This window comes from Rattus norvegicus, chromosome 18 (genome assembly GCF_036323735.1).
Source record: "Rattus norvegicus strain BN/NHsdMcwi chromosome 18, GRCr8, whole genome shotgun sequence".
In the NCBI taxonomy this organism is placed as follows: Eukaryota; Metazoa; Chordata; class Mammalia; order Rodentia; family Muridae; genus Rattus; species Rattus norvegicus.
This window is the reverse complement of record NC_086036.1, coordinates 70,935,525-70,954,912: the sequence shown is the minus strand read 5'-3', so window position 1 is coordinate 70,954,912 and position 19,388 is coordinate 70,935,525. Positions and strand designations below refer to the sequence as shown.

General features: G+C 45.8%; 1 protein-coding gene across 13 annotated transcripts in view; it reads right to left on the bottom strand.

Annotated features, from left to right (window-relative positions):
- Positions 1 to 19,388, bottom strand: part of Dym (dymeclin) — a 296,172-nt gene that overhangs the window by 221,094 nt on the left and 55,690 nt on the right. For 8 of the 13 annotated variants that reach the window (XM_063277161.1, XM_063277165.1, XM_063277162.1 and 5 more), the window contains 2 exons: positions 13,991 to 14,124; positions 5,442 to 5,514 (listed from right to left, as the gene is read on the bottom strand). In XM_063277161.1, coding sequence (XP_063133231.1) covers positions 5,442 to 5,514; positions 13,991 to 14,124 — 207 coding nt within the window. Of the gene's footprint in view, positions 1 to 5,441; positions 5,533 to 13,990; positions 14,125 to 19,388 lie in introns of all 13 variants that reach the window. The other 5 variants (XM_017600877.3, XM_017600880.3, XM_039096637.2 and 2 more) reach the window with 1 other exon arrangement.

Genomic DNA, 19,388 nt, shown 5'->3' with positions numbered 1-19,388 from the left:
TGAAACAACATGCAGGGCTAAAGACAGACATTTTCCCAGAGTTGTGAAAGCCCTTCATTCCCCAACCCCGTGGGCATCACGGTACCTTCTCAGGGACCACGAGAAGTACGGTAGCGCATGCCTTTAATCCCAGCAAAGAAAGGCAGAAGCAGGTGGACCTCTCTGAGTTTAGGACTAGCCTGGTCTATACAACAGTTCCAGGCCAGCCAGGGCTACACTGTAAGACCCTGTCTCAAAAACAAAGAAGCTATGACTCTCACCATCAGCAGAGAACAAACATCTTCAATACTCAGATTTTTCACAACATACTATTGAAAGACTATGGTCTCAACAAATGGCCACTTACAACTATTGTACTTCAGAAATTGTGTTGATGTAAAGAGTTTGACAATTCAGTTTCCACCCTCCTTAATTCCTCCACAGTGACCTGAGAGAAGCTCACACCTCCTACTGCTGCATCCTGGTCCAGAATCTGAAACACAGCTCAAGTTTAGTCTTCCAGACAACACAGTTTTCCAGTCTTAATTTTCCAGACTTGCTATAATCAATCGAATACACCCTTGATTCCACAAAGATATATTCAGTCCTGAGAGGCCCCTCTTTAGATCCTTCTGTCTTCCTCAAAGGCCCCAAAGTGAGGATTGATTCCCTAGGCAAGTCTTGAACCTGAGATCCTCTTGCTTCAGCCTCCTGAATAATTGGGATTAGTGACTGGACCTGGGCCTAGCCTGACCCTGTTTCTAAGAAAGAATCATTTAAAAATTTGTACAAACCAGGCATTACAGTGTATACCTGTAATCCTATCACTCAGAGGTGAGGGCAAGAGATGCACAAGTTTAAGGTTATCCTTAGCCACACAGCAAGTTCAAGTTAGCCTAAGGTAAACAAGAGCTGTGTGGGAGGGTTAATTTTATTTATATATATATAAAATTAATATACATATGCAATATAGGTACATACATACAAAATGTGTGTAAGTACGCTATTCTTAGTACTCACTTTGCTTTCAATTTTAATAGACTATTTAATATAGTCTCATAAGAAAGATTTACGTTAGTTTGAAATTACTCTACATGACTACTGAAATTAGATTTCTAATAATTCTCCTGCTGAATCAACACAGGGAAGCGGAGAGCAGCTAGACTGGCGGTGTGCGGAGTTGAGCGTGCTTCCCGTTTTCATGCTAATCCCACTTCAGTCACAGGCTGCTCTGGAAGGCTGTGGGCACTCGGGTTAGATGGACTTACAGAGCAGTTGCTCTCGCATGGAAACGGTAACCAAGACAAACCTTCTTGTGAGATGACTTCCAAGGGCATTAAATCATAAGAAATCGTTTCAGCAGCTGCTTCGAGCAGAGCATACAGAACACAAGACATCTGGCTGCCTGTGCATTTTCAGTTCACTGACAAAGTATAAACACATTAGAGCACTGAATGTGAGATGCATACTGCAACACTGCCTGCTTCTCTACACAGCCGGCCGCTCGCTGTACTCACAGCCTACACTGTCTAAACATATTTACTGCCTCCAACTCCCTAACTTCAGCAAAACATCAACAATAAAGGCAGAAGACTGTGTGCGTTCAATTGTTGGTATTTAGCAATGAAAACAAACGTTATTAAGAGCCTGGTTTTGCGTTTGTTTTGGACTGAGTCTCACGTGTAGACCAGGCTGGTCTGGAACTCATTATGTAGCCGACTCATTATGGATCCATCCATTATCGCACCATCTTCTGGCCTCAGTCTCCCAAGAGCTAGGGTGATGGGCATTTCTAACCTGACCTGGCCAATTTTAAAATTATATCAATTTAATTTTAAAATTAGATCAAAAACACATAAAACACCTAGCTTAACATGATTAGGAAAGAGCAGGGAATACACAAGTTTTCCTCAACCATCTGAAAAAGAAAGATCCGAAACCTGACCACGGTGACTTAACCAAGACGGGAACTGTTTTTCCCAGAGGAGCACAGGTGAGACTGAGAACTCACAGCCATCTTACTAACAACATTACCAATAGCCCGTGCTCCAGGACCTACCCTTTGCGAGTGACACTCTCACCCATAGTTCAATATGATCTGAGCTGCCTTAACTCCATATTTCAAGTAGGAAAAGGACAGGGTAAGCAACAAATGACTTGAAATGCATGTGCTCTGTAAGGTGACACCTGACAGCGTATTATGTATGTCTGCATCAGCACAAACCAGGTGACGTGTACAAGGAGGAGACTGCAAGCTAAGCTTACAGAGTCACCCCCAGCAATACTACAATTCTACAAAGCAAGAGAAAATGTGGCAGGCGTGTGAAGAATTCTGTGTATCCCAAGACACTGTGGGGCGCTACCCCATGTCCTTCCCAAGCAGGCAAGTCTACTCATCTCAGATCCGGGTACGTCAGCGCAGGACAGGGCATGGCCTATCTCTTCAGCTCTGGAGAAGTGTGATTTATGTACAATATCCCCAAGAGCTATTTGCTCACAAATGCTTGACTTTCGTTTCTGGGCCAGAGTCAAATAGCCCATTTCTGGCAAAATCTCTGCGTTTACGATAAACCTGAAGAACTGCTTTATCTAAAAACTACTGCCTCTACAAGGCTCGAGATGCAGGTCGGTTGGCAGAGTGCCTGGGTGCAGCCTCCATACGGTGGATGTGGTGGGACTGACCTGTGGTCTCCACACTCAAGAGATAAAAACAGGAGGAAATTCAAGGTTGGGGCTAGAAAGACGGCTCAGTGGTTAAGAGCACTGACAATTCTTCCAAAGAACACAGGTTTAACACCTAGCACCCACCTTGGTGGCTCACAACCTTCTACAACTCCAATTCCAGGGGGTCCAACGTCTTCTTTTGGTCTCCTCAGGCAATGAACATACATGGTACACAGACACACATGCAGGCAAAACACTGATACATATAAAATGATTTTTTTTATCAAGTTCAAAGTTATTCTCAGCTACACACTAAGCCCAAGAGCAGCCTGGGATACGTGGGACCCTATCTGATAACTAAGTGTGAGTCCTTTAAAATAACTATCTCCAGAACCAGGAAGATAGAGCAGGTGAAGGTGCCTACCACCAAGCCTGACAACCCGAGTTCAGCCCTCAGGACCCACACGGGGAGAGAACTTACCCTTACGGTTATCCTCTGACCTCCACATATGTATGTACATACATGCCCACACAATAAGCAAGAAGATGTGTGTGTTCTCATCCTAGCTACTCAGACAGCTGATGCTGGGAGACTGGGACATGAGACCAGCAAGGCCAATATAGAAGGTTCTGTCTCAAAAATCACTTAGTCAATTTTGTAAATTCTCCAAAGTAATAAAGTGTCTCTTTGGTGATGGAAGAATGTCACAGACGTTACAAAGGTCCGTGGCCTTCCAAAGGGCCATGAGACACACATGAATGCACAGTCAGTGTACAAAGGAAGGCAATGATGACAGAAACAGCTGACAAGGGTTGCAGAGAGGCTGGAGAGATGGCTCAATGGTTAGGAGCACTGACTGCTCTTCCACAGGTCAATTCCCAGCAACCACATGGTGGCTCACAACCATCTGCAATGCCCTTTTCTGGTGTGTCTAAGACAGTGACAGTGGACTCATTGCAGAGGAGATTCCGTTTTGAGAGGGTTGATAAGCAGCAGCTCTTAACGAGTAGACATTTTTACACACATAAGAACTGCACTGAGCTGTAGCAATGGAAGCCTGGTTCCAGCAGCACAAACAACTAAGGGTTTGGTTTGTCACATGAGACGTCCAGTGAGGGAGAGAGAACAGCAGTTGTTGACCTTGGTTCAGAGCTCAGTGACATCAAAGCAAAACTTGTAGGAGACTGCTGGGCCGTGGAGCCAGGATGGGTGTGCGACTCAGAAGACCTCATCTATGTCCCAGGACAGGAAAAAGGCTGTCAGGAGGAGAGCCACACACTTCTTCACTGAGTAAGCTCCCTGTGAAGAACTTCACTAACAAGTCTCACTGGAGGACCTCCCCAACTACATCTCAAGGAACACACCTAGCTTCAAAGAACACTGGAAAGACATCTGCAATCTCTAAAGCAGTCTGAAAACCAAGAAGCCAGGGAAAAAAAGAGAACACACTGGTCAGTTTGCTTTTCTGCCACAGACTAAATTCAACTTGCCTTTCTCAAATTCTCTACCGACCTGTAAGAGCTCTTCTTACCAAAGCTAATGTAATCCTCTGCCAACCATGTTGATATTACTGAAGGACTTAATCATTCTCCCTTAACATGAAATTCTTGTTTGATAGTGGTGTAGTTTGAATAAAAATGGGTCCCAAACCTCAAATACATCTGAGTGCTTTGTCTGCAGTTGCTGGAACTGTTTGGGAAGGACAGGAGGTCTGACTTTCTTGGAGAAGGTGTGCTGCTAGGAGTGAGCTTTGAGGTTTCAAAACCCCGCACCATGTCCAGATAACTCTCTCTACTTTGTGGTGGTTGTCTCAATGTGAGCTTTCACCTCCTGCTCCAAAAACCATGCCTGCCTGCCTGCCTGCCTGCCTGCCTGCCTGCCTGCCTGCCTGCCTGCCTGCCTGCCGCCACAGACTCTGAGACCATGACCTCCAAATTAAGTGCTTTGTTTTGTTTAAGTTGCCTTGCTCATGGTGTTTTGTCACAGCCGACAGAAAAGCAAGTAAGACAGGTGGACACGGTCTACATATACCAGGCAAAAGGGGAAGAATGACATAAGCGTATAGTCCTTAAAGACATCATCAGAACCCACACGCTCGTCAACACAGGGCTCGGGCAGATAGCTTCGTAGATCCTGCATAAGGACCCTCAGCACCACAGCAAATCCCAGTGTGGTGGCAATGCCTGCAGCCACAGTGCTGAGGAAGACCCTGAGGCAGACCCTGAGGCCTGCTGGCCTGGCAGTACAGCCACGCCAAAGAAGTCCACGTTGCATAAAAGACCCTGCCTCAGAAAATAAGGGTCATGGTGGCACACACCTCTAATTCCAGCACTCAGGAGGCAGAAGCAGGGGGATCCCTATGAGTTCAAGGTCAGCCTGGTCTACATAGGGCATTCGAGGGTAACCAGAGTTACATGGTAAGACCCTATCTCAAAAAGAAAGGAAAGAAGGGAGGGAGGGAGGGAGGGAGGGAGGGAGGGAGGGAGGGAGGGAGGAGAGAAAACAAAAGAAAAAGGCAAGAGGAGAATGATTCACCCAACCCTGACTAATGACCTTTGTACACGTCTGTCACATACCCCCACACACACATAACAACCATTCTCTCTGTCTCTCTGTCTCTCTCTGTCTCTCTGTCTCTCTGTCTCTCTCTCTGTCTCTCTCTCTGTCTCTCTCTCTCTGTCTCTCTCTCTCTCTCTCTCTCTCACACACACACACACACGCACACACACACAAACTTCTTCAGCACAGTCACTTTCATTACAGAATGAAGACCAAGCCCAGCTCGGGCAAAACTTACAGGAGTGGAGTGTCAGTGATTAACTGTATCAAGCTGCAGAGCAATTCTTCCAAAAGATCTTCAGAGTCAGAACCTAGTAAGACACACAAAGCTTTGTTTTGACAGTGTAGACAATGGATGAAATTATTCAGATGTTAAGTTCTCATTTCTAATAAGAAAAACATTATTATTACATATATTCCAACACTATTTTGACCTGAATAAAAATCCAGATAATGAGCAAGTCTGCAACTAACATAACCTTAATAACAACTCTACAAGATTTTCCTCCTATATTAGTTATGTGCCATAGCACACATTTGAAAGGCGGAAGACAATTCCTTGAAGTTAGTTTTCTCTTCCCACTTTTACGTGAGTGTCTGACGTGCATGACATAACTATCTCACTGGCTCTGTTTTTGCTTTCCTTTAAGATTGGGTCTCGGGGGCTGGGGATTTAGCTCAGTGGTAGAGCGCTTACCTAGGTAAGCGCAAGGTCCTGGGTTCGGTCCCCAGCTCCGAAAAAAAGAACAAAAAATAAATAAATAAATAAAAAGATTGGGTCTCACTGTGCAGTCCTCAACTATCAAGCCTCCTTTCTATCTTAGTCTCCCCCAAATTCTGAGACTACCGGTATGTACTACAGGCAGGAGAGCTGGGCCTGGCACTCACCTGCTACAGCACTTGGGAGAGCAGGCCCTGTACCTCGCCTGGGCAGCAGGGTAGAGCTGGCCCTGAACATGGGGGATGCGGGTGAGCCTGCCCCAAGAGCATGAGCGCTGGGGAGCTGACCCTATATCTTGTCTGCTGTGTGGTGGTGTGGATGGATGAGGGAGAATGTCCTCCTCCACTCCCTCATCCCTCACCACCTATGGCTGGTGGGACATCTGGTTCCAGGGTCATGAGAGTAGAACTGGCCATGTCCCTCACCTGCTGCAACACTTGGGAGGGCGGGCCCTGTACCTCACCTGGGCAGCAGATTACAGCTGGCCCTGGTTGCAGGGGTGAGACCAGGAGAGCTAGAGCGCAGACCAGCTCAGATAACTCTCAGGCCCAGATCAAGGCTTTCAATTGATCCACCCCAACATCTACCCCACTGATGAACTGCTGGAGCACATAAGGACCTGACCCTATAGATCCAAAACTATAGGAGCTCCATGACACAGGGCAACAACAGGATATCCAAGAGGAGTCCCAGCGAGTCTTCAGTATTGATAGGGAAGTAGAAACCAGAGGCCATATAGCAGAACAATGAGTCATTGCAATGAATATTTGCAAGCAATGTGGACCAGAGGGAATACCGTTAACACACTGTGACATACTTCAGCTTCCACAACAATTTTTTTTTCTCTGTTGGCGTCAGAGAAGGGAGATGGGGGATAAGGGAGCGGGGGTAGGGGTGTTGTAAGGGTGGAGGGCAGGTATGAGGGGAGGGAGGAATAAATGGAACTAGGTTGCATAATGTGAAATTCATAAAGAAACAACAAAAATTAAAAAAGAAAACAATGACCTTGAAGCTCCTACAGGCTAGTAATTTTCAAATTTCTCATACTTCACACTGCTTCTTTTGATGGAATTTTATATTAAAGTCAAAATACAATCGTTTAAAAAGCAGCTTTAGCTGCTTCACCTGAGGCAGAGATATGCAGACGCGCATCCCTCGCCCACCCTGTGGTTATGTGACCTTGCCCATGATCCTGATGAACCCCATGGCCTCTGTGCAATCCACAGATGACAGACTGAATCCCAACAAGGAGGCAATCACTTCTTACAAACAAAAGCCAAAGACAAGATGGCTTTCCTGGTCAGAGAATCAGTGAGTGGCAACACAAGCACTATCGTCCCAACACAAGCACTTCTGTCCCAAGCTCCCACAGCTAAGGGACCTCCAAATTGCTTAAGCCAGAGGATAGCCTTGTGACTTCTGGTCTGTCATGACATCAACTCCTTCATGAAATGATTTCCTTGGGTCGTGTACAGTCTCACGTCTACTCAGCGGCCTTCGCTCTCTTGCCAGCACTCCTTCAGAACACGTTCCATTCACTCTGCATAGTGTCTCTCTCTCTCTCTCTCTCTCTCTCTCTCTCTCTCTCTCTCTCTCTCTGTGTCTCTGTCTGTGTCTCTGTCTGTGTCTCTGTCTGTGTCTCTGTCTGTGTCTCTGTCTGTGTCTCTGTCTCTGTCTCTCTCTCTCTCTCTCTCTCTCTCTCTCTCTCTCTCTCTCATCCATCACAACTTACATGCTGGTCAGACTGCCACAGCTGCAGACTCTCACCAACTGTCTACGGGTGTGTCCAAGATGAGTGGCCATTATCTCAAACTCAGTGTGTTCACAAAATGAGTGTCTCATTTTAATTTATGTGTATGAATGTTCTGCCTACATGTATACGGGCAGCACAGAGATCCCAGAAGAGGGAGCTTGATCGCCTGAAAATCGTAAACTACCATGTGAGTGCTGGGATTCAAATCAGGGTCCTCTGGAAGAGCAGCCAGTGTTCTCACTACCGAGTCGTCTCTCTAACCCAACATGTTGCTTTCTTATTCGTTGTTAATGACTGCATCAGTAGCCCAATGCTAAAACCCAGACTTAGCCACCCTTCTTAACCACTCACTCTCGGAGTCCTCTTGACTATACAGTCTGCCTCTCCGATACAGCCTTGTTTTTGCTTGTTGAGAAAGGAGCACACTATGTACCCTGGGATAACCCTGACCTGGAGTCCCTCACACCTCAGGCTGGCTACAAACGCACACCACCTGACCCAGAAGCACTCTCTTCATGTTTTTATTCATAACTTCATAATCTCTATTTAGTTAAGCAAGTTTAATGCATTCAAACTCACTCTTATACACCTCAGCTCTCTCTCCACTTGGAGCTTACTCTCCAACTTCTGCCTGATCTCCAGGTCATTTTTAAAAGTAGCTCACTTAAGCCTTTCTTTCACTTTCTTGACTTAGATAATTTTTATCATTTAAGCTAATGACTATGTATCAAAAAAAGCGGAGATCCTTACTGATCACCAAAAGCAAAGCAGTAATGAAACAACCAAAGACATGTGGACCATTCATTAAAAGAAATAGCTGGGGGGCTGGGGATTTAGCTCAGTGGTAGAGCGCTTACCTAGGAAGCGCAAGGCCCTGGGTTCGGTCCCCAGCTCCGGAAAAAAAGAACCAAAAAAAAAAAAAAAAAAAAAAAGAAATAGCTGGGGCTGGGAGATGTTCTGCAGTCCTAAGCTCTGGCCGTTCTTGCAGAGGACCAGGAGAGGTTTTCAGTGTCCACAAGGATGCTCACACTGTCCATCACGCTCTCTCACCTCTCCAGACACCATGCATGCACAGTGCACATATACGGGAGACAAAACACTTGAACCCATGGAATAAAATAAATCTTTACTAAAACAAAGTAAGAGCACTGGTAAAAAGAGAGACTTAACTGCCGCTGCTCCTCGGCACTGCACAGTGCCAGGTTCTCAGTGCTGCCCAGAGTGCACTGTGCCAATGGCGAATGCTAAATCCTTAATCAAGTGCAGTCGCACACCTCGAAAACAGTCTGCAGTGCCTGAAAGCCAGAACAAACTGGTCTCTTCAAAACAGAACACGCCACAGGCACGGTAGTGTGTGGCGGTGCGTGGCAGTTCATCGTGGTTCCTGGAGGTGCACGGCAGCAAGCCTAGTGCGTGGAAGGAAGGCTGAGTTCAAGGCCAGCCAGGGCTACAAAGTCAGTTCCAATGAAGTGCACAGCAACACACAACCAGATTTACTATACACCTATAGTCAGAAAATCTTAGTGGAGTCGATGTTTTTGCCTATGTTTGTTGGAATTACTCTAAAGTATTAAATATTTTTAACTAGCAACATTCTAAAATGCTGTTATAAATAAGTCACGAAAAACAAACAAATCCATTATTTTCTAAAAATAAAACAGATCTATATGTCAATGCACTGCAATATTTAGGAGCTGTCATCAATGCTCCTAAATTCCAATCATATCAATGCTTCTGGTTGTTTGCAATTACTGTAATCAAATCATGTCCATCGTCAAACTTTATGTTAAATTCTTAAAACATCAATCCTTGGTGTCCGATGTCAGGGTCAGCCGTGCCAGTCTTGGAGTTAAAGCAGAGAACAGGAGAGGTGGGACCTCGCTGCCAAGACAGCCAGGGCTCCTTGGCTAGAAACAAACCAGAGTTAGTTCCATAAGGGAAGACTGCAATACAGGAGGAGGAGGAGGGTCTCACAGCAGCCAAGAGTCTAAGAGCTGTCACGTCCTAGTGTCTCCCCCCAGCAACAGAACCTTAACTAAGACAGAAGTAAATCTTCCTCATTCTCAAGATGACAGTATTTGCCTGGTCTTAAAATAGCTTGATATGCAGTGTTTGACTGATATCCCTGGGAGGCCTGCTCTTTTTTGGGGAGAGCTGAAAGGTTAGTGAATCGTGGGGAGAAGTGAGGTGGGGAGAAAGACCAGGGGAAGGGAAACTGCAGTCGTGATGTAATATCTGAAAGAAGAATTAAAAAAAGAAAGAAGAGGAATGATTTGACTGAGGCTGGCTTACAATTTCCGAAGTTTAGTCCATTATCAGCATGTTGTCACAGGCAGACTTAGAGCTGGAGAAGGAGCGAGAGCTTCAAGGGTAATGCCTAAGAGCTCTGATCACATTGAGGCCAAGAACAGAAAGGAAAGTGGGCAAGGTGTGAGAACAGTTAGGATTTTGAAGTCTGTCTGCATTAACTTTTCCTTAGTTCACACTGCTCTCTTACGTGTTACTTGCTCTTCTTGGTAGCACTTGCCTGCCTCAGAGGCAAAGGCTGACTAAAGCTTGAGGTGCACAGGTGGAGCCTGGTCTCCCCAGCAGGGCTCCTGGCTGCTGCATGGAGGGCACTAAACACATTTCTTTTGTGTTGGTTCATTTGGTTTGGGGCCCACTAATCTCCTGCTGGAGAGAAGTCCCAGCGCCTGCAGTCTACTGAGTCAGGGCACCTCAGTCTTGAGCTTGCAGCCTGTGCTCTTTAGCAGGCTCCCAAGAAGCTTCTAGTGGGTAGGTTGCACAGAAAATAAACTCACAAATTACACTGGGATGGACAGCCTGACAACTGAGGCAGAGGAGAGCTGGCCTGAGCACTTTCCTAGCACCCCCTGAGGGCCTGCCTCTAAGACACCTGTCCCTTCCAGTCCCCAAGCCTCCCAAGAGTCTGGAGCAGGAGGCTTTCTTCTGGTGCTCTCCAAACACAAAGCACTTGACGTCAGCTAAGGTCTTCAGTACTTGACTTTCTAACAGCTCTGAAATGTCAACATGTTTCCCCAGTGCTAGGGCTGCAGCTCTACACCACTGCTGTGCCCAGCACATGCACGGTTTAAATTCTCCGTGCCAACTAGAGTTTGGAGAGAAAGCAGATATGAACACATGTGTGACCTGTTATGTGAGAGCAACTCTCATAAAAATAATTCAAAGAAAATAATCATCTTCAAATATATCTATGTTGAAATATTGCATGCTTTTCAAGGATCTGGTCTAGCCTAGGCTCAAACTCCCATCTTATCACCCATAGAACTGCCACTGCTGGCCCTGGGTGGCAGTACCTACTTTTAACCACTGAGCCATTTCTCCAGCCCCTATTGGAAGACGTGCATGGTCTTTTTCTTAACAAGTAGAACTGTGTTTTGAGTACTACTGATGTCAAAAGATAACAGTAAAGATTAGTTCCTGAGTAAAAACCCTATTCATATCTCAGAAAATATTTAAAAAAACAGAAACCTAGCATGTTTGTAAGATTCTAGACTGTGTTAACTGAGGGGTTGGGGAGGGAGTTCTACCCCTGCATGCAGGAGCAGTACTCATAGCTTGTGCCCATTGAATGTGTCCCAGCCACCATGCCCTCCTGCACTGAACAGTTCTCCTGAACCAGGCCTTCCATCCTTATGCTGCTTTGTTGGGTATTTAATGGCAACAAGAAAAGGCACTAATGCAGAGAAATGGTACCAGGAGTGGGGCTGCTGCTGGGATAAGCTCAACCACACAGTCTATGCTCTCAGCACTGGTCTTCAGGAAGGGAATTGTGGGCAAAACAAGTCCTTGATTACTGTAAGCCAAATTCAATGGTTATTATTCTGGAGCTGCCAATGGACCACAGAACAAGTTTATAAGGTTTCAGATAGAAACAACGACTGATTCAGGAAGTAGGTCACAGTCATTCAAGTCACATTCTGGCAAAGAATCTTAGCTTCATTTTGCCTGTGTCCTATGAACATGATTAGGGATGAATTCAGAGATGGGCACAGGGAGACCTGGTGAGATGGCTCTGCAGGTAAGAGCACCTGGTGCCAAGCATGATGACTGGAATTTAGTTCCTTAGGACCCACAAAATGGCAGAAAGAAAACTACTCCAGCAATTTGTCCTCTGGCCTTCATCTGCACACCATGGCATGCTGACAAGCCTACATACATACTCCAATAAATAAATGTAATTTAAAGGAATGTATGTGCTGACACACCTCGAATCTCAGCATACAGGAGCCCAGGCAGGGAAATCTCTTAGACCGTAGATGCTAAATGCAGGGCCATAGGATTTGGTGTTTGCCTTGCTTGATTTCTGTACAACTTTGGTTCAATCTTTCTTTGTTATGTCACCATTCCTTGCTGTTGGACTGGGAAGTTTAATGTGCACCAATATGTACTGAACTAAGTAACTTGTTCTGATTTCCTGGGAGCTGACACATAAGGTCCCCATTCAGTCTCAAAAGAAGCTTGGACTCTTAGACAGTGCTGAAACTATTAAAGACCATGGGAAGTTTCGAGGATGGAATGAATGCACTTTGCAATATGAAATGGCTTTACACCTATGGAGATAAGAGGTAGAATACCTAGAAAGGTATTATATATGAGGGCAGGCCAGATTGTTTTACAGGTAATAGCACTTGCTATTAAAATATGATGATCCACAGTGGAGGGAGAAAGAGACTCCTAATCACTGTTCCCTGACGTCTACCTGCATGCCATGCAGCATGCACACAGCCACTCACTCATGCACACCATACATAACACACACAAGAACAGGCACTGGAGAGAAGTCTCAGCGGTTAAGATCACTGCCAGGGGGGTTGGGGATTTAGCTCAGTGGTAGAGCGCTTGCCTAGCAAGCGCAAGGCCCTGGGTTCGGTCGCCAGTTCCGAAAAAAAGAAAAAAAAAAAAAGAAAAAAAAAAAAAAAAAAAAAGATGACTGCCAGAGACCACGGAGGAGCTAAACCTAGGCCCCTACACATCTGTAGCAGATATGCAGTTTGGTCTTCATGTGGATCCCCTAACAACTAGAGCAGGGGCTGTCTCTGAGCTTCAGTGGGAGACCCACTGGAATTAGATATCCCAGGGTGGGATGATACCCGGGAGCAGGGCGGGGATCCCCTTCTATAAAGAGAAGGGAGGGAGCAATGGGGGGAAGGCTATGTAAGAGCAGGACTAGGGTGGGAGGGTCATGATTGGGGTGTAAAGTGAATTAATGATGGTGATGATGATGGGGGGGTGGTGGTGGTGGTGGTGGTGGTGGTGGTGGTGGTGATGATGATGATGATGATGATGATGATGATGATGATGATGATAAATCTTGTTACCCTTGCAGAGAGGACCTGGACAAACATTATGGCTCACAACCATCCCTAACTCCAGTTCCAGGGCATTCAATGCTTTCTTCTGTCCTTCTCAGGCACCAGGTGCACACATGGTGCACATACATACACAGAGGCAAAACAGGTCATATACATAAAATAAATAAATCTAAAAATACAACAATAATAAAGACACCAGGTGATATGTTTGTCAGGCTGACAAGGAGTAGACTTTGTGATGCTTACACCAACCAGGGTAACCAGTGACCAGATCTAGAATCACCCAGGAGACAGCTCTGGGCACGCCTGTGACACAGCTGCCAGATTAGGTTTAGGAAGTGGGCGGCGCCATCCCACAGACTGAGGTACCAAACTAAATAAATGACCAAAGGCAGTCGAGCACCAGCATTTGACTCTCTCAGCTGCCTCACACTCCTGCTGCCACCAGGCTCCACCGTGACACAATGCATCCTCAATTTTTTTCTAATTGTATATATAGGAGTACACTGTAGCTACTGTCTTCAGACACATCAGACGAGGGCATTACAGATGGTGGTGAGCCCCACGATATGGCTGCTGGGAATTGAACGCTGGAACTCTGGAAAAGCAGTCAGTGCTCTTAGCCGCTGAGCCATCTCAAAACAATGCATCCTTAAACTCCAGGCAAAACAAACCCTTCCTTCCCTGTTCTGTCAGGTGTTTGGTTACAGCAACAAAACAAGTAATTGATAAAAGACATCAAAGGAGGAAGGTATTTTCCTGCTGGCTGTTTTAAGAAAGAAAATAGATGTGACTGCAGGAAACCTGGAGTTTTCAAAGTCCCGCGCTTTCTAGATGCTCTGTGTGTATGAAGAGCGGGTGTGAGCACATGAGCCACAGCGCACATGTGGAGGTCACAAGAGGACTCGCTGTGACGGGCTCCTTCCTGCCACCTTCACATGGGTGAGAAAACTAACTGCCATTGACCTGTTACTTACTGTAGGTGCCGGGCAACTTTTCTTCATACGTGAAGTGAAGCTGCAGCTCTTCCTCAGACATCTCACAGATGAACACCTTCAGCAGGCAGCAGATGATAAACAAGGCATTGTGTGTCTGCCAGATGAAGATGTGGCTGGGAAGAAAAGATCAGAAGCACCTAAAACTCAGTATTTAATCATAAACAAGGTCGGTTTCTTTCTAGTGCACTGTGCCTTCATAATTTGAGAAAGGCTCTAGACTGCCTGCTTGTATGGCAGTGTCTGTATAGACTGCCTGCTTGTATGACAGTGTCTGTATAGACAGCCTGCTTGTATGACAGTGTCTGTATAGACTGCCTGCTTGTATGGCAGTGTCTGTATAGACAGCCCGCTTGTATGGCAGTGTCTGTACAGACTGCCTGCTTGTATGGCAGTGTCTGTATAGACAGCCTGCTTGTATGACAGTGTCTGTATAGACTGCCTGCTTGTATGGCAGTGTCTGTATAGACAGCCTGCTTGTATGACAGTGTCTATATAGACAGCCCGCTTGTATGACAGTGTCTGTATAGACATCCTGCTTGTATGACAGTGTCTATATAGACAGCCTGCTTGTATGGCAGTGTCTGTATAGACATCCTGCTTGTATGACAGTGTCTGTATAGACAGCCTGCTTGTATGACAGTGTCTGTACAGACTGCCTGCTTGTATGACAGTGTCTGTATAGACAGCCTGCTTGTATGACAGTGTCTGTATAGACTGCCTGCTTGTATGGCAGTGTCTGTATAGACAGCCTGCTTGTATGACAGTGTCTGTACAGACAGCCTGCTTGTATGGCAGTGTCTGTATAGACTGCCTGCTTGTATGACAGTGTCTGTATAGACAGCCTGCTTGTATGGCAGTGTCTGTATAGACTGCCTGCTTGTATGACAGTGTCTGTATAGACAGCCCGCTTGTATGACCGTGTCTATATAGACAGCCCGCTTGTATGACAGTGTCTGTATAGACAGCCTGCTTGTATGACAGTGTCTGTATAGACAGCCTGCTTGTATGACAGTGTCTATATAGACATCCTGCTTGTATGACAGTGTCTGTATAGACAGCCTGCTTGTATGACAGTGTCTATATAGACAGCCCGCTTGTATGACAGTGTCTGTATAGACTGCCTGCTTGTATGGCAGTGTCTATATAGACATCCTGCTTGTATGACAGTGTCTGTATAGACAGCCCGCTTGTATGACAGTGTCTGTATAGACAGCCTGCTTGTATGACAGTGTCTGTATAGACTGCCTGCTTGTATGACAGTGTCTGTATAGACTGCCTGCTTGTATGACAGTGTCTGTATAGACTGCCTGCTTGTATGGCAGTGTCTGTATAGACAGCCTGCTTGTATGACAGTGTCTATATAGACAGCCCGCTTGTATGACAGTGTCTGTATAGACATCCTGCTTGTATGACAGTGTCTATATAGACAGCCTGCTTGTATGGCAGTGTCTGTATAGACATCCTGCTTGTATGACAGTGTCTGTATAGACAGCCTGCTTGTATGACAGTGTCTGTATAGACAGCCTGCTTGTATGGCAGTGTCTGTATAGACAGCCTGCTTGTATGACAGTGTCTGTATAGACATCCTGCTTGTATGACAGTGTCTGTATAGACAGCCTGCTTGTATGACAGTGTCTGTATAGACTGCCTGCTTGTATGACAGTGTCTGTATAGACTGCCTGCTTGTATGGCAGTGTCTGTATAGACAGCCCGCTTGTATGACAGTGTCTGTATAGACAGCCTGCTTGTATGGCAGTGTCTGTATAGACAGCCTGCTTGTATGACAGTGTCTGTATAGACATCCTGCTTGTATGACAGTGTCTGTATAGACAGCCTGCTTGTATGACAGTGTCTGTATAGACAGCCTGCTTGTATGACAGTGTCTATATAGACAGCCTGCTTGTATGACAGTGTCTGTATAGACAGCTGCTTGTATGACAGTGTCTGTATAGACAGCCCGCTTGTATGACAGTGTCTGTATAGACAGCCTGCTTGTATGACAGTGTCTGTATAGACAGCCTGCTTGTATGACAGTGTCTGTATAGACAGCCTGCTTGTATGACAGTGTCTGTATAGACAGCCTGCTTGTATGACAGTGTCTGTATAGACAGCCTGCTTGTATGACAGTGTCTGTATAGACAGCCTGCTTGTATGACAGTGTCTGTATAGACAGCCTGCTTGTATGACAGTGTCTGTATAGACAGCCCGCTTGTATGACAGTGTCTGTATAGACAGCCTGCTTGTATGACAGTGTCTATATAGACAGCCCGCTTGTATGACAGTGTCTGTATAGACTGCCTGCTTGTATGGCAGTGTCTATATAGACATCCTGCTTGTATGACAGTGTCTGTATAGACAGCCCGCTTGTATGACAGTGTCTGTATAGACAGCCTGCTTGTATGACAGTGTCTGTATAGACTGCCTGCTTGTATGACAGTGTCTGTATAGACTGCCTGCTTGTATGACAGTGTCTGGATAGACTGCCTGCTTGTATGGCAGTGTCTGTATAGACAGCCTGCTTGTATGACAGTGTCTATATAGACAGCCCGCTTGTATGACAGTGTCTGTATAGACATCCTGCTTGTATGACAGTGTCTATATAGACAGCCTGCTTGTATGGCAGTGTCTGTATAGACATCCTGCTTGTATGACAGTGTCTGTATAGACAGCCTGCTTGTATGACAGTGTCTGTACAGACTGCCTGCTTGTATGACAGTGTCTGTATAGACAGCCTGCTTGTATGACAGTGTCTGTATAGACTGCCTGCTTGTATGGCAGTGTCTGTATAGACAGCCTGCTTGTATGACAGTGTCTGTACAGACAGCCCGCTTGTATGACAGTGTCTGTATAGACAGCCTGCTTGTATGACAGTGTCTGTATAGACAGCCTGCTTGTATGGCAGTGTCTGTATAGACATCCTGCTTGTATGACAGTGTCTGTACAGACAGCCCGCTTGTATGGCAGTGTCTGTATAGACTGCCTGCTTGTATGACAGTGTCTGTATAGACAGCCCGCTTGTATGACAGTGTCTGTATAGACAGCCTGCTTGTATGGCAGTGTCTGTATAGACAGCCTGCTTGTATGACAGTGTCTGTATAGACATCCTGCTTGTATGACAGTGTCTGTATAGACAGCCTGCTTGTATGACAGTGTCTGTATAGACTGCCTGCTTGTATGACAGTGTCTGTATAGACTGCCTGCTTGTATGGCAGTGTCTGTATAGACAGCCCGCTTGTATGACAGTGTCTGTATAGACAGCCTGCTTGTATGGCAGTGTCTGTATAGACAGCCTGCTTGTATGACAGTGTCTGTATAGACATCCTGCTTGTATGACAGTGTCTGTATAGACAGCCTGCTTGTATGACAGTGTCTGTATAGACAGCCTGCTTGTATGACAGTGTCTATATAGACAGCCTGCTTGTATGACAGTGTCTGTATAGACAGCCCGCTTGTATGACAGTGTCTGTATAGACAGCCCGCTTGTATGACAGTGTCTGTATAGACAGCCTGCTTGTATGACAGTGTCTGTATAGACAGCCTGCTTGTATGACAGTGTCTGTATAGACAGCCTGCTTGTATGACAGTGTCTGTATAGACAGCCTGCTTGTATGACAGTGTCTGTATAGACAGCCTGCTTGTATGACAGTGTCTGTATAGACAGCTGCTTGTATGACAGTGTCTGTATAGACTGCCTGCTTGTATGACAGTGTCTGTATAGACTGCCTGCTTGTATGACAGTGTCTGTATAGACAGCTGCTTGTATGACAGTGTCTGTATAGACAGCCCGCTTGTATGACAGTGTCTGTATAGACAGCTGCTTGTATGACAGTGTCTGTATAGACTGCCTGCTTGTATGACAGTGTCTGTATAGACAGCCTGCTTGTATGACAGTGTCTGTATAGACTGCCTGCTTGTATGACAGTGTCTGTATAGACAGCCTGCTTGTATGGCAGTGTCTGTATAGACAGCTGCTTGTATGACAGTGTCTGTATAGACAGCCTGCTTGTATGACAGTGTCTGTATAGACTGCCTGCTTGTATGACAGTGTCTGTATAGACTGCCTGCTTGTATGGCAGTGTCTGTATAGACAGCCTGCTTGTATGGCAGTGTCTATATAGACAGCCCGCTTGTATGACAGTGTCTGTATAGACAGCCTGCTTGTATGACAGTGTCTGTATAGACTGCCTGCTTGTATGACAGTGTCTGTATAGACAGCCTGCTTGTATGACAGTGTCTGTATAGACAGCCTGCTTGTATGACAGTGTCTGTATAGACAGCCTGCTTGTATGGCAGTGTCTGTATAGACAGCCTGCTTGTATGACAGTGTCTGTATAGACTGCCTGCTTGTATGGCAGTGTCTGTATAGACAGCTGCTTGTATGACAGTGTCTGTATAGACTGCCTGCTTGTATGGCAGTGTCTGTATAGACAGCCCGCTTGTATGACAGTGTCTGTATAGACAGCCTGCTTGTATGACAGTGTCTGTATAGACAGCCTGCTTGTATGACAGTGTCTATATAGACAGCCCGCTTGTATGACAGTGTCTATATAGACAGCCTGCTTGTATGACCGTGTCTATATAGACAGCCCGCTTGTATGACAGTGTCTGTATAGACAGCCTGCTTGTATGACAGTGTCTGTATAGACAGCCTGCTTGTATGGCAGTGTCTGTATAGACAGCCTGCTTGTATGACAGTGTCTGTATAGACTGCCTGCTTGTATGGCAGTGTCTGTATAGACAGCTGCTTGTATGACAGTGTCTGTATAGACTGCCTGCTTGTATGGCAGTGTCTGTATAGACAGCCCGCTTGTATGACAGTGTCTGTATAGACAGCCTGCTTGTATGACAGTGTCTGTATAGACAGCCTGCTTGTATGACAGTGTCTATATAGACAGCCCGCTTGTATGACAGTGTCTATATAGACAGCCTGCTTGTATGACCGTGTCTATATAGACAGCCCGCTTGTATGACAGTGTCTGTATAGACAGCCCGCTTGTATGACAGTGTTTATATAGACAGCCTGCTTGTATGACCGTGTCTATATAGACAGCCCGCTTGTATGACAGTGTCTGTATAGACAGCCTGCTTGTATGACAGTGTCTGTATAGACAGCCTGCTTGTATGACAGTGTCTATATAGACATCCTGCTTGTATGACAGTGTCTGTATAGACAGCCTGCTTGTATGACAGTGTCTATATAGACAGCCCGCTTGTATGACAGTGTCTGTATAGACTGCCTGCTTGTATGGCAGTGTCTATATAGACATCCTGCTTGTATGACAGTGTCTGTATAGACAGCCCGCTTGTATGACAGTGTCTGTATAGACTGCCTGCTTGTATGACAGTGTCTGTATAGACAGCCTGCTTGTATGACAGT